The 15,985-nt window shown below is 43.0% G+C and overlaps 1 protein-coding gene across 4 annotated transcripts in view; it reads right to left on the reverse strand.

The window, feature by feature from the left end:
* The window catches only part of FGFR3 (fibroblast growth factor receptor 3), a 127,493-nt gene extending 112,724 nt beyond the window's left edge, over window positions 1-14,769 (reverse strand). For all 4 annotated transcript variants that reach the window (XM_077477929.1, XM_077477928.1, XM_077477927.1 and 1 more), the window contains exons 1-2: window positions 14,671-14,769; window positions 5,580-5,807 (exon numbers count right to left, since the gene is read on the reverse strand). In XM_077477929.1, the coding sequence (XP_077334055.1) occupies window positions 5,580-5,751 (172 nt within the window). In that variant the 5' untranslated portion in view covers window positions 5,752-5,807; window positions 14,671-14,769. The remainder of the gene's footprint in view (window positions 1-5,579; window positions 5,808-14,670) is intronic.
* Window positions 14,770-15,985: the final 1,216 nt, after the last annotated feature.

Below are 15,985 nucleotides of genomic sequence, written 5' to 3' on the forward strand. Positions count from 1 at the left end.
TTATCTATGGGTGCCCCTTCTGCAGAGGCAGTTTTTTGGTGAAGGAGATCTATCCCTTTGAAAAGATTGGATGGTAGGTAGATCCTGGAACAAGCATGGTGTGTATTTCTACCATAAACCACAATTCCCCGCAGTGCTGGAACGTGTAGTGCTCCACCAGCTCTGACAAGACAATAATATAGTGTGCAATGAGATGACATTACAAAGAGCACCTGAATCTCATAATACCGATGAAGGGGTGAGAGAGGACCATTATGTGTTAAGTGCTTCCTCACAGAGCTGCCATGACAGTAATTGCACTTGTTTCACCTTGATTGTAGCAGACATAAGAAAAAAACATTTTTATGAGAAAAGCCGCCTGTCACTCATCATAGTGCATTAAAAATGAGATTCAATTCAATATCAGTCTGTGGGCAGACAGGAGGTTATAGGTTCCTTCATAAAGGAATGGCCAACTTTGAGGGGATTTCACGTCACAGTAGTCAGCGGTTGCTGTTAGTTACCACACTATGTTTACTTCCCTGTGCTTCATGTCTGACCCAAAGAACAAGATTACCCATAGCCATCAATCTCTGCCAGAACATAGACACAGAGATAGAGATAGACACAGAGATAGAGATAGAGATAGACACAGAGATAGAGATAGAGATAGACACAGAGATAGAGATAGAGATAGACACAGAGATAGAGATAGAGATAGACACAGAGATAGAGATAGACACAGACACAGAGATAGAGATAGAGATAGACACAGAGATAGAGATAGACACAGACACAGAGATAGAGATAGACACAGACACAGAGATAGACACAGACACAGACACAGAGATAGACACAGACACAGACACAGAGATAGAGATAGACACAGACACAGAGATAGACACAGACACAGACACAGAGATAGACACAGACACAGACACAGAGATAGAGATAGACACAGAGATAGAGATAGACACAGACACAGAGATAGAGATAGAGATAGACACAGAGATAGAGATAGAGATAGACACAGACACAGAGATAGACACAGACACAGACACAGAGATAGACACAGACACAGAGATAGACACAGACACAGACACAGAGATAGACACAGACACAGACACAGAGATAGAGATAGACACAGAGATAGAGATAGACACAGACACAGAGATAGACACAGACACAGAGATAGACACAGACACAGACACAGACACAGACACAGAGATAGACACAGAGATAGACACAGACATAGACACAGAGATAGACACAGAGATAGACACAGAGATAGACACAGAGATAGACACAGAGATAGACACAGAGATAGACACAGAGATAGACACAGAGATAGACACAGAGATAGACACAGAGATAGACACAGAGATAGAGATAGACACAGACACAGAGATAGAGATAGAGATAGACACAGAGATAGAGATAGACACAGACACAGAGATAGACACAGACACAGACACAGAGATAGACACAGACACAGACACAGAGATAGACACAGACACAGACACAGAGATAGACACAGACACAGAGATAGAGATAGAGATAGACACAGAGATAGAGATAGACACAGACACAGAGATAGACACAGACACAGAGATAGACACAGACACAGACACAGAGATAGACACAGACACAGACACAGAGATAGAGATAGACACAGAGATAGAGATAGACACAGACACAGAGATAGACACAGACACAGAGATAGACACAGACACAGAGATAGACACAGACACAGACACAGAGATAGACACAGACATAGACACAGACATAGACACAGAGATAGACACAGAGATAGACACAGAGATAGACACAGAGATAGACACAGAGATAGACACAGAGATAGACACAGAGATAGACACAGAGATAGACACAGAGATAGACACAGAGATAGACACAGAGATAGACACAGAGATAGACACAGAGATAGACACAGAGATAGACACAGAGATAGACACAGAGATAGACACAGAGATAGACACAGAGATAGACACAGAGATAGACACAGAGATAGACACAGAGATAGACACAGAGATAGACACAGAGATAGACACAGAGATAGACACAGAGATAGACACAGAGATAGACACAGAGATAGACACAGAGATAGACACAGAGATAGACACAGAGATAGACACAGAGATAGACACAGAGATAGACACAGAGATAGACACAGAGATAGACACAGAGATAGACACAGAGACAGAGACAGAGACAGATATATATACACATATATATATACATATATACACACACACACACACACACAGATCTTGGACCCATGTCAGCCAAAAGCATCATCCCACTCTTCTGTCTAAGGTCCATAGGAATCTGTAAGCCCAGCTTTGATCGGTCTTTGTAGGCAGACATAGCGTTTCTATTTAAGAGCCTTTTACAAAAGCATACCGCAGATTTGGTATCATGGAAGAACTACAAGTCCCAGTGTATCATGTCCCGGGAGCCTGAAACGTTTAACTCCAACAACTAGGAGGGGGCTTACTCCATGGCAGGGATATGCAATTAGCGGACCTCCAGCTGTTGCAAAACTACAAGTCCCACCATGCCTCTGCCTCTGGGTGTCATGCTTGTGGCTGTCATTCTTGCTATGCCTCATGGGACTTGTAGTTCTGCAAAGCTGGAGGTTCGCTCATTGCATATCCCTGCTCTATGGTATTTCTACTATCCAGCAATGAAGTTCCTGACAGCTCTGCAATTCCCATCCATGTCCACAAGGACCTGCTCAGCAATGTACACAGAATACACAGCGTACAGGAGAATACAATCCCAGCCGTTACAGATGCCGCTCCGGCTGCATTCTAATAAAGGAACATTTCCAGGTGTACGACGATCGTGTGTTTGGAACATTGCAGGATACAAAGTAACTTCTCAGCCACAGCAGATGTCACAAATGATTACACAGACTTGTACACTTCCAGCGCACGCACTTTTGAAAACAAGCCAACCGCTTCCCAATCCTGGCACGTTCAATAAAAAAATACACCGTATAGGTAAAATGTAGGCTGTACACCAGCAACAGACTGAGCTTGCGGCTTGCCGCGAGGAAACGGCTAAAAATTTCCATCACACTTGACAATTTTACACGATAGCAATAGTCACAGGCAAACGTTTTCCACTGCAATCAGTTATACATTTTCTAGATAACAGATGTGGTAGTTGTTAGCATCTGTCATATATGGATTGCAAATAACCATACATTGACAAATGTTTAGCAGATCAGATTGCATGAAAGATCTGCTCCATTTGGACTGCATACATACCAAGAGTCTCCATATATGTTACAATCTGACTATACAATCTTCATACAATCAACTTTAGATTTACCAAAAATGTAATATGAGCACCTACCTAAAACAACCAATGTGTATCCAATCAGGCAAACCCTTGTGCTACATACTTGTTGGCAGATCTAGGAGACTGTACAAACAGATTGTCACATGTGTAGTGAAGTCTGATGTCAGGTGGGCGATTTAGCCACTAGAGACAAATCAGCAACAGCCAGATTGTTAAAGAATCTGCCCATTTGTCCCTAAGGAATTGCTCCATCTGCAGGGGAGACAGCAAGATTTTGCTGCCATCACTGGCGATCAAGATTCAGCAGGGTTTGGACCAGCGACACAGTCACATGCCTGATGATGGGGTCCTGTGCAGCTCTGAAATGTTGCTTTCTGTTATAATGATGGAGATCTTGGTGCGCTGGTGACATCACGCTTGTGGACGAGCGACATCTCACTCTGTAGCCAGATGCAGCGAGATGTTGCTATTGTTACTGTAAGCGCTGCTGAATCTCAGTCGTTGGCGATGGGAGCAGAATCTTGCTGCCTAAGCTGGAGCAATTCCATAGGGACAAACAGCCAGCCTTGCAGAAACCCTGTCCTCTGGCGATTTCATCGAATTGGCAGCGACATCAGACTTACATTGACCATACACGTAACAATCTGATCAAACGATTATTCAAAAGAATCAGACAATCTATGAATTATCAAAAAGACACATCAGGGTTGATTTGCTAAAACTGGAGAGTGAAAAATCTGGTGCAGCTCTGCATAGAAACCAATCAGCTTCCCGGTATTACTGTCAAAGCTTACTTGAACAAGCTGAAGTTAGACGTCGATTGGCTACCATGCACAGCTGCACCAGATTTTGCGCACTCCGGTTTTAGGCTAGGTTTACACCTATGCAACCTGCGTTTCATGTTTTTTGATGCGTTTATGGGAGGTGTCTTATGCGAGGGAAACCTGCAGAAACGCATCAAAAAACGCAAGCACCGCTGAGTGTCTATTGAAGTCTATGGAACCAAAAACACAACCTGCTGCAAGCATAAAAGTCCCTGAGGCTGGGTTCACATCTAATGTTAATGCGGCTCACAGCGGGGGGTCCGGTATGTCCTGGTTCACTGTTTCAGCCCAAAACGTGTGCTGAATTCGTACCCAAAACACGCACAGGATCCCTGTGCAAATTCGCACCGGAGCCGCATCGGAGATATGAGAACCGGCTCCATAGAGTGTCACAATCTCCTGCTGGTGCGAATTGGATGCAGAGATCCCACATCCTAATCGCAATAGTGTGAACCTAGCCTTACCCTTTCCAAAAAACGCACAGATGTGACTGTATCCCAAAGGAAATCACAATACATTGTGCAAAACTGAAAACACACAGGTGTGAACCCAGCCTTAGTAAATCAACCCCATAGCGTTGTTTTGAACAAAACCAAAACAGTTGCATCACAATTATTCTGATCAGTCTGGATGGAACATCACAGCAAAATAATTAGATCGATCAAAGTGTATGGCACATCAAATGATCTTTCAAGCTTGCTGTTTTTTTTTTCTCCTGGACAGTAAATCAGACAACAATTTAATCGTATATGATCTTGCTCCATGTATGGCCACCATAGGAACAGATGATTGGGTGAGATAAAATACTTAAAGGACTGGCTATGGTCATCGAGTAGTGCAGTCCCAGCATTATATGTAATAAAAGGGGGCCAATGAAGACATTATTGGTGACACCATAAACCCCCGATTTAGTCTAAACTGCCCTCATTAAGCCATTTAGACGAACTCCTTTTGTAAACTCCCCACACAGATTAGCGATCGAGAACAATAGGGAACTGCGTTATGATTAGAGCAGATTGCAATGGTTTTGTCCCAGGTGCCCATACATTGTACAGCACTGTACACACATTAGGCAACGTCAACAAATAAACAAGCCCCAGTGTCATGCAGATCTCCCTTCTGTAGCACCAATGGAGTTAATCTGCAAGTCAACCGGCCCGATGATTAATTAGCGTCCTCAAACAATGACCCCCTACCCCCCCCCCCCACGCCCACCCCCCCCCCCCGCCGCCCTCCTAGTGCAAGCCAGGGACAACACGGAAATTTGCATTTCTCATGAAGGTTTGGATTCTCCAGGCAGGCTGCATGTGAAAGTCTCCACTCCCTCCCTGCTCTGCCATTCAAAAGTTGAAAGTAAAGAGACTTTTTTTTTCGTTCCTGGACGAACAAACATGTGAATGTTTGCGAATCCATGGGTAAACGGACAAGAGGGTGGATCCGCGTCCTTACCTGCTGATTTTCTCTCCGCTCTGTCCTCCTCTGGCTCTGCGATGGGAAGCCTGGCTGCTGGCACCCCGCTCACCGTCACCAGGAACAAGCAGAGTGCGCCCCACACGGCGATCATTCCCACTGGGATCCCTCGGCAAAGGGATGGCCTGCAGCCCCCTCCAGACTTAGGCATTCTCTGGTCGCATACTTTATTCCGGCCGCCTTGGCAATGGTAATCCTTGCGGGAATCTGCAAAAAATAAAAAATAAAAATACTTTACTCTAGAGGAGAGTAATTAAGAGGTGGCTAGAATACAGTGAAAGGTGATTGATTGTCAGAGGTCATAGCACCTAAAGTGGTTGTAAATCTCAGACATGATATAAACAAAACATATCCCTCTATAGTGTGTACTTGTCTCTAAGTGTTGTTTATGACTGCTGCTTCCTTCCTCTGCCATCAGCATGACTCACGTCAAACAAATTTTCCTGACACCAAGAGAAAAATGGTGACAGGGGAGAGAGCGCCAGCTGATTGACAGCCTCGGCTCTGTTCCTTCCCTCCAATCAGCCCTCAGGAGCTCTCCACACTGAGCTCTTCGCCCCCTGTTTTTGAACTTACCAACAAGCTTTACAATTACAACGTCAGTACTTTGAACAGATATAGAGAAGGATGCAGATAAACAGCTACAACTTACGTAGGAGGATTTGTTTAATCTCTGTGCATCAGCTGAGGCCAGTCATTTTAAAGTTTTCACAGGAATCAGCCTAAAATTCTAACACTGGGTGGCCTGGCTGGCATGAAAAAAAAAGAAAGAAATTGAGGCTGAGAATCTTCAGCCAATCAGTTACAGGGAGCGTTTGGGTATTCTGACAGCCGCGATCAGTTAGTCGTTAGGGTTTAAGCTGGCCATACACTAATAGATTTCTTCAGAAACACATCAAAAAGTTTATTGCATCCACACCAACCTCATGGATGGACGAATCCCCCCCGCACATGCATGTGAATACCTGAACACTGCCTGCGGGCGCTGTTTGGCCCAGCTCCTTAGACAAAAGCCCCAGCAGGGCCACCCACTGTGATAAATTCACCCAATTCCTCCGAATTGGCCAAAATTCAAAGCCACCCTGTTGGACTATGCTCTGATAGCCACTGATCACAACTGTCAGAATACTCAAAAGCTGCCTGCAGCTGATTGGCTGAATGCGCTGTACGGGCAACAATTTCTGGCCAGCCCCTTCAACAAAAATCAATTGAGTAACCCACGTTTGTCATGCCAGCAGGGTCACCCACTGTTCAGAAATTCCTCAGAGTTGGACTATGCTCTGATAGCCACTGATCACAGCTGTCAGAATACCCGAACGCTGCATGCAGCGGATTGGTTGATGATTCTCAGCCAGGCTCCTTTTCCGAAAGTTGATTTTTTCATGCCAGCAAGGCCACCCAGTGTTAGAATTTAGGCTGATTGCTGTGAATCGGACAAAATTCAAACAGCATATGGTCAATTCCTTGGATTCATTACCCTAAAACAAGCAGGCTACCCAAAAAACAAAAGGAATACATTTTGTCATTTATACAGGTAAATGCCACAGAGATAAACTAATGCCGGCCATACACGATGCGAATTCCGAACGAAAATCCGAGCGAAAGTAAAATCGACCGATTTTCGTATCGTTAGTGTGGTATGCGCGACATGCGATTTTCATACGACAGGGCAAATTGACAAATCCAACATGTTGGTTTTTTTTTCAAAAATCGTCCAAAAATCGTATCGTTAATGGCAGAGTTGGACGATTTGACAAAAGAAAATGAACTGCGCACGATCTCTGGAAAGTTTGAACCAGAAGGAAACCATATAAAACAACGAACGAATGGTCGAACGCAACACGGAATAAAAAAAACCCGTTAAAACATAGTGTTTTAACGTACGATTTTCGTACTTAATTGATGGCACATTCGCATGTTGTTGTGAGTGCCGCTTTCGTTTATCGTTCGACGGGTCGTTCGGAATTCGCATCGTGTATGGCCGGCATAAGAGTCACCACACACGTACAATCGTTATACAGTCAACTTTAGATTTACAAAACTTTTTATAATAAAAGAATTTTACCATCGGGCAAACTATTGAACTACAAGGCTCCATGCACACTGGACATTAAAATAACATTCTAAAAACCCCATTAGCTGTGCAGTGAGCCTTAACGTTTTTGTAATAGCGTTTTTTCAGGGCGAGGTATTTTTTATTTTTATTTTTTTCAATGGATCAAAAACGTTTAAAAAAAAAAAAAACGCTGATGAGCCACGTTTTGAGTGTTCATCAACGTTTAGCATCTTTTTGGGTCAGAAAAACGACTCCTGAACGTGATTTTATGGGGTTCAGAAAACAGTCTATAAACTCCACTGCTAATAAACATCCATGTGCTTCAGTGTGCATGGAGCCCAATAGCTGTTGGTTCTATGATCGGATTGTGAATGTGTGTGGTGAGTTTGATTTCAAGGGGTCAACCAGTCGACCGCAGGAGATAAAAGTCACTTGAAGGTCAGTATTAAGAAGAACATGTTCCTCCATTGAAGGGTCTTAAGGGGGCAGCTGGAATTTCTCCTCTATGCACTTTTTCTATAGGACCTCCTGTACTGGTCCAGATCGGATACAAATGCCGTTATTGAGCCTCAGCCCACAAACATCAATATCTTTGCTATCCAATAAAAGACATCGTATCAGCTGGCTACAATGATCACACACGGACCAATCTTTCACAAAATGCAACCATAGTTTAATTTTACCTAGACATCCGTTAAAAAAAAAAAATTATCTCCTCTATTTTTAAACCTTAAATGCTTGCATTGAGGGAGGAGCAACTTAACTGACTGCGCAGAACTAGTCTTTGGTGACCTTGGCTTCATTGACAATGACAAATTCAAAATGTGCGGAAAGATTTTTCGATCGGTTAAGTCATTTTTATTTTACAGAAATGCTTGTGTTAGGGTCTACCTACGTCATTACGGTCTAACCCAAGTGAGGCAACGCGTGTCTGGTTTACCCACAAAAATATAGGGACTGCTCCTGTTGCAGCAATACAGCAAAGTGCAGGTTACTTGATGTTTTGGAAAGGGGTATTAAACAGGCTTCAATGGCAGTTAACCCTAGCCGGTCCAATGGCAGTTAACCCTAGCCGGTCCAATGGCAGTTAAAGCAGTAATAAAGTGTTTTCCAAAGGCTGAAGGTTTTTACCTTGCCTGAAGGTAAAAAAACTTCAGTGTGCAGCCCCCCCCCCCCCCCCAAATAATCACCTGAGCCTCTTTTTGATTCAGCGGTGTCCTGGGTCTCTCCCTTCTCATTGGCTGAAAGAGCAGCAGAAGACATTGAGAGCAGCCAGTCGGAATGGGGGGACCAAGCTAAGCTATGCTCTGTGCAAAGGCAGCTCAGAAACGAGCACACGTGAGGTGCCCCCAGAGCATGCAGCTTGCTCTGGGGGCACTCGGCAAGAGGGAGGATCCAGGAGCACCAGTGGGGAACCAACGATTATTCTTATTATAATTATGCAGAACCTTTATTATCACTTCAAACACAAAAAAATTATATATTGCAGCTTACTAATCATTACATGCATTCATTTTCACCTGCTGATCTGGCCAGTAAAACATTCTTCTGCATTAGAGCGCCCTCACTCTGGATGAAGAAGCACAGCGGACACCTTTGGACAGCAGCAGTGTCAGTTCGGGGGGAGGGGAGTGTTAAAAGTTCTAGCAGATTTAAATACACTCACAAATTGTAGATGAATCCAACTAATATGTAATGTTTTCCTTTTGGGATAAAGTTTTACATAAATAAATGCTGATCATTTTAATCACCTCTGCTAGTGTTAAATGATTTGTCCTATGCCTGTAACGGCAAGAGAACTTTTGTATTGAAGAACAGAAACGGACTTACTGGCTGGATCACCGGATGAAACTAGAAGCAAGCCTAAAAAAGAAAAACAATTGCAGCCATCACATCTAAGAATCAGAACGCTGCAATATAATAAATGTTTGCTTTTGAGTTTAATACTGCTTAAGCCCCATCTACGGCAGTTGAGCCCCATCCACGCCAACGGCAGTTAACCCTATGCACTCTGAATGCTGAAATAAAAAAAAAGTGCATAGTAAACCCACAACACACCTGCACCTCTAAAGGGGCCCTTACAATTTTACTATCATATTGACTGTTCATCAGATCTTGCCCAGACCTTCAGGAAACAATCCCTTTGCTTTGAGCACTCAACTTTTCTCTACAAGAGGCACAGTGGTGATCAGGATCAATAAGCAAGCTGGTTATCCTTTAAACGGCCCAGAGGTTGAACATTAATGAGCCTCAGCAGGGTCCGGACCCTTTGAGGATGGAGAGGGGCCACTAAAATCTGCACTGACCATGAAGCCTCATTGCACAGCGATCTACAGTCTCCATTCCAAATGATTTCTTCAATCTTTGCCTATAAAAGCACCATTCAAGTATGACGTCACTAGAGGAGTTTTTTTTATTTTTTTATTTCTCTATAGTATGGATTTGTTTTGTAGGCTGTTTATAAAGAGATAAAAGGGCAGATCATCACAATCCTGGGTTGGGAATAAACAAATAGAAACCAAGATTAAATACACAATACGTGAAACGTTGTTGCCACTTCTGCATGGAGCTTCTATTTACAAAACTCAGCTAGACAGATCAGCGCTTGGCTCCAGCTAATGCTCCTCAAGCCTCTTCTACAGAGATAGCAATGGGGGGGGGGGGTTATCTTGAAAAATCCATTACTAATGCCTAGAGATCATAGAAGGGCTGGCCGATAAGATTGCACTTCCTTCAGTCGCCAGACTTGGAAATGACACAGATGTGGGGCCACGGTACCAAGAAGAAGGAGCAGCTATGACATGCAAGTGATGCAAACCATTCCTCATTTACAAGGACGGCCTCGCAATACAGTGACCTGTACCTGAAGGATGACGATTGCCTTGTCATAAAAAAAAAAAAAAAAGGGAAATCTACATGCTATATTATTATACTAAAACTGGTACATTAAATTGAATCTGTTCTAATTACTGGTGATCCAGAAGAAGCAGCAAAAACAAACCAATTTCCAAGGACAAGCTCAGATTTTAGAGGGGGGTCCCCGGAGTCCGATGATTGCGTCCATCATAAACCCTCTTACAACCTGCATGCAATACTATACTAGATCTGGAAAAAATAAATGATCAAAAGTTTAATCTGTACCAATCCCAACACTGGCGAATCAGAAGAAGCAGCAATATCAAACCAATTTCCAAAAGACAATCTCAAATTTGAGAGGGGTGTCCCCGGAGTCTGATGATCACTTCCACCATAAACCCTCTTAGAAAAAATAAAAAAACGTAAAACATTTTTTTCAAAAAAGGAAGTTTTAAAAAGCAGCATAATGAATATCTATAAAAAAAAAAAAAAATAGATGATGCAAAGTGTAATCTGCTCTAATCCCAATACTGATAATCCAGAAGAAGCAATGAAATCAAATTTCCAAGGACAACCTTAGGTTTCAAGATCTATCGCTGATGATCACTTTCACCAGAACGCCTCCATATGTGCAAAGTTGCACACAATAATAAACTACACCTGGATGATCCAAATTTAATCTGTTCTAATCCCAAAACTGGTGATCCAGAAGAAGCAGCGGCATCAAGCCATACAATCTCCAAGGACAGCCTCAGCTTTAAGAGATCTGTCCCCAGAAACCACCTAATGATCATCATAAGGAGCATGCAGCAATATACCAGAACTGAAAAGAAATAAGTGATCAATATGAATCTGTACTATGCCAATACTGGTGATCCAGAAGCCGTGAAATGGTACAATTTCTAGGGACAGATTTAGATCTTCAAGATCTGTCCCTGGAATCTAATGATCACTTTTCACCATAAATCTCCAATATGTGGACAGAAGAAGCAGTAAAATCAAACCGTACAAGTTCCAAGGACAGCCTCAGATTTTAGACATCTGGAGTGTGATGATCACTGTAACCATATAACTCCCTTATGAGAAAGCTGCATGCTAAAAATAAAAACACAAAAATTGCTGATCAAGTTTAATCTGTTCTAACCTGAATGACTGATACTGTTGATTAAAAAAAAAAAAAAAAAAAAAAAAAACAGTAAAATTAAACCAATTTCCAGGGACAGCTTCAAATTTTATATATCTGTCCCTGCAGTCAGATGATCACTGTAAAACCTTCCTTTGAGGAAAGCTGAAAAAAAACAAAACAATAAATTGATTCATTTTAATCTAATCTAATATTAATGCTGGTGATCCAGAAGAAGCAATGACAGCAAACTAATTTACAAGGACAACCTTACGTTTAGAGATCCTATCCTGGAGTCTGGTGATCACTGCCACCATAAAACCTCCATGTGTGAAAAACCGTATGCAAGAATACACTAGATCTGGAAGAAAAATACATGATCCAAGTTTTCAATTTGTTTTAATCCCAATAACAGTGATCCAGAAGAAGCTATGAAATCAAACTAATTTCCAAGGACAACCTTGAGTTTTAGAGGGATATTCCTTGGAGGCCAATGACCGCTTTTACCCTGTATGCTCCCTATGTTGACAGATGCATGCACTGATACACTAAAACTGGAAAAAAATAAATAAATAGTTGCTCAAATTTAATCTAATTCTGATGTTGTTGATCCAGAGGAAACAATGACATCAATTCCTATGATTTCCAAGTCTGACCTGTTCTAATTCCAATACTGGTGATCCAGAAGAAGCAGCAAAATCAAACTAATTTGGAAGGACAAGCTCAGGTATTAGAGATCTGTCTCTGAAGTTTGATAATCACTGTCACCATAAATCCTCCTTCTGCCGAAAGACGCATGCATGAATATACTAAACCTGGAAACAAATTGACGATCCAAACTTAAAAACTGTTCTGACCCCAATACTGGTGATCCAGAAAAAGCAGCAAAATCAAACTAATTTCCAAGGACAGGCTAAGGTATGTGAGATCTGTCCCTGCAATCTGGTGATACTTTTATAAGACAATTCCTCCAAATGTGGAAAGCTGCATAAAATAATATACTAAATCTGGGGAAAAAAAAGACGATCAGGATCCACGTCTAACCTGTTCTAATCCCAATACTGGTGATCCAGAAGAAGCAGCATAAATCAAACAAATTTTCGAAGGACAAGCTCAGGTATTAGAGATCTGTCCCTGAAGTTTGATAATCACTGTCACCATAAATCCTCCTTGTGTTGACAGACACACGCACTGACATACTAAACCTGAAAACAGACAGATGATCCCAAATGTAAAATGGTTCAAAACCCAAATACTGATGATCCAGAAAAAGATGTGAAGTCAAACTCTTGTCCAAGGACAACCTCAGGTATAAGGCTATGTTTCCACTATTGCGTCCCCAAAGTCGTGCGATTTTGCCGCAACTTGAAGCAATGCTTGTGTATTCTTGAGGTCTATGGACCTCAAATCACATCAAAGTGGGACCAAAGTAGTGTAGGGACTACTTTGAAGTCGCACAGATATGAACGGTACTCTTTGGAAATCCCTGGGTACGACTTGTCATGCGACTTTTCAGTCCCAAATCGCATGCAAAGCCACACTAGTGGAAACCTAGCCTAAGAGATCTGTCTCTGCAGTCACCATATACCTCCATGTGTGGACAGACGCATGCACTAATCTACTACAACTGGGAACAAATTGTTGATAAATTGGAATCTGTTGTAACCCCAATACTGGTGATTCAGAAAAAAGCAGTGAAATTTTTTGGAGGGCAACCTCAGATATTACAATTTCCAAAAGGACAGATCTGTAGATTAGGAGATCTGGCTGTGCAGTCTCTAGATGCATGCAATCATATACTAGATCTGGGAACTAATAGTTGATCAATTTTAATCTAACCCCAATTCTGTGAATCCAGAAGAAGCAGTGACATCATACAGTTTTTAGGGAGAGATGGGGAGATTAGAGCTCTTTCTGTGCAGTCTGATCATTACCTCTATGTGTAAACAGATACAAGCTAGATCTGGAAACGAAATCCTTGATCAATTGTAATCTGTTCCAACCCCAAATACTGGTGATCCAGAAGAAGCAGTGAAATCAAACTCATTTTTGGAGGGCAACCTCTGGTATTACAATTTCCAAAAGGACAGATCTGTAGATTAGGAGGTCTGTCTTTGCAGTCTCCTGATGCATGCAATCATATACTAGATCTGGAAAGGAATAGTTTGATCAGTTTTAATCTAACCCCAATTCTGTGGATCCAGAAGAAGCAGTGACATGATACAATTATCGGGGAGATTAGAGATGGGTCTGTGCAGTCTGATCATAACCTCCAGGTGTAAAGAGACACATGCACTAATAAACTAGATCTGGAAACTAAATGGATCAATTATTGTATAACCTGTTCAAACCCCAGAAGATCCAGAAGAAGCGGTGATCTCACACCATTTCCAATCACAGATCTGGAGATTCGAGATCGGTCTGTGCAGTCCGATGATCACCTCCAGATATAAACAGCGGCATGCAATCATATACTAGATCTGAAAACTAATAGTTGATCAATAATCTAACTCCAATTCTGTGGATCCAGAAGAAGCAGTGACATCATACAATTTTGGGGGAGAGATTAGAGATCGGTGTGTGCAGCCTGGTGATCACCTTCAGATGTAAACAGACACATGCAATCATAAAACTAGATCTGGAAACTTGTTGATCAATCGGACCCGGAATCTTGTGGATCCAGAAAAAGCAAAAACCCTGCAGAGAGGCAGCTCCGACCTACCGAGGACAAGCTGTGATTACACCGGACTACAACCGACAACGAGGACTAGCCTGCTACATTCACTGCAAATCTAATAAAATCATATATAAAAATATAATCAATGATTGTATAATCCAGAGAAGAGGCGGCTCCGCGGTCATACATCTCCGATCCATGGAGGGTTACAAGCGCAGATCGTCCATGACAAGTCCGGGGAAGATGACAGCAGCGATGTGTATGGGGGGATCGCCCATCCTGGGGGTCGCCGATCTCACACATTAGCAGAGGGCTGAGTCCCCCCGGGGTCAGTGTAGCTCCCACCCTGCACACCTACCTGCAGCTCTAGTAGTTCCCTCCCTCCCGGTAGGTGAATTGTCGGAGCGGTGCACAGATCCCGTCCTTAGCGCTGCACCAACACGAGCAGAGTGCCGGCGACTGAGCGGCTCCTCCCCTCCCACAGCATCTCCAGCGGGAGGGGCGTGACTGCTGCCATTTGGCACGCCCCTTTTCCCCGGGCAGGCCGCGCCCACCCTCCCAGAGTGACGTCACGGACCTCCTGCATCTTGCAGACCTGTGTGCCCGCTCCGGAGGGAGCCCGAGGAGTGCAACCCATAGGGGGGATGGAACCACCACAAACAACTTTTCCTTTCTTTATTTCGTTCGGTGTGGAATGCATTCATGGTGTTTTGTCATTTATTTTAGGTTAAGAGCATTAGGCAAAACTTTATTGTGAAAAAAAATAGCAATAGGCAAAACTTTTTATTTCTTCATTTTGGATAAAGTAAGAGAAGGTTATAACTAGTGGGGCGCCGACATGACGATTCTGGACCGAAACCGAAAATTCAAGATGCAGCTGGCCGAAAACAAGATTTATGAAACCCACAAGTGCTTTTTTTACCACTACTATTCCTTTATATTGGCTTTTGGAATTTACAAATGCAGCAATTTAGAAATCAGATGAAAAGTTTAGCGCTGGAAACACTTTTTGATAGCTAAAAAGTGCATTTTATATACATCTATATAGATCAGACCAAAATGAGGGACAAATGAGGAGGACAGAGGGACATTGCTCCAAATCAGGGACAGTGCCTCCAAATCAGGGACAGTTGGGAGCTATGGTGTCCCCATTGGAGAGATTTCCCTTCACTGTCTGTCCCACAGATACAACAAGAAGTGAGAGAAAATCTCTCTAAATATGGGGAATCCCTAGTTGTCAGCAGAACTAGTGTCCCCCATTGGAACAATTTTGATGGCTGGGGCAAAACTTAAAGGGTTTGTAAAGGTAAACATTTTTTCACCTTAATGCATTCTATGCATTAAGGTAAAAAAAAATCTGACAGTACCGCCCCCCATTTGACTTACCTGACCCCTCGAAAGTCCCGCACTCGCCTCCGACATCCTCTTCACCGCTCAGCCTGGCCGCTGATTGGCTAGAGTGGATAGATTGAAAGCAGCGCAGCCATTGGCTCGCGCTGCTATCAATCACATCAAATGACTCAGCGGGGGCGAGTGATACAGTGAGCGGCTATAGCAAGTACTTCTCACCATGCGAGGGAGCTCACATGAACGTGAGAAGTACCTGCGGGAGGAAGCAGAGACAGCCGCCGGGGGACCCCAGAAGAGCGGGTTCGGGGCCACTCTGTGCAAAA

The sequence above is a fragment of the Lithobates pipiens genome, unplaced genomic scaffold, assembly GCF_037356315.1.
Source record: "Lithobates pipiens isolate NorthernLeopardFrog02 unplaced genomic scaffold, aLitPip1_a1.2 Scaffold_13, whole genome shotgun sequence".
Classification (NCBI taxonomy): Eukaryota; Metazoa; Chordata; class Amphibia; order Anura; family Ranidae; genus Lithobates; species Lithobates pipiens.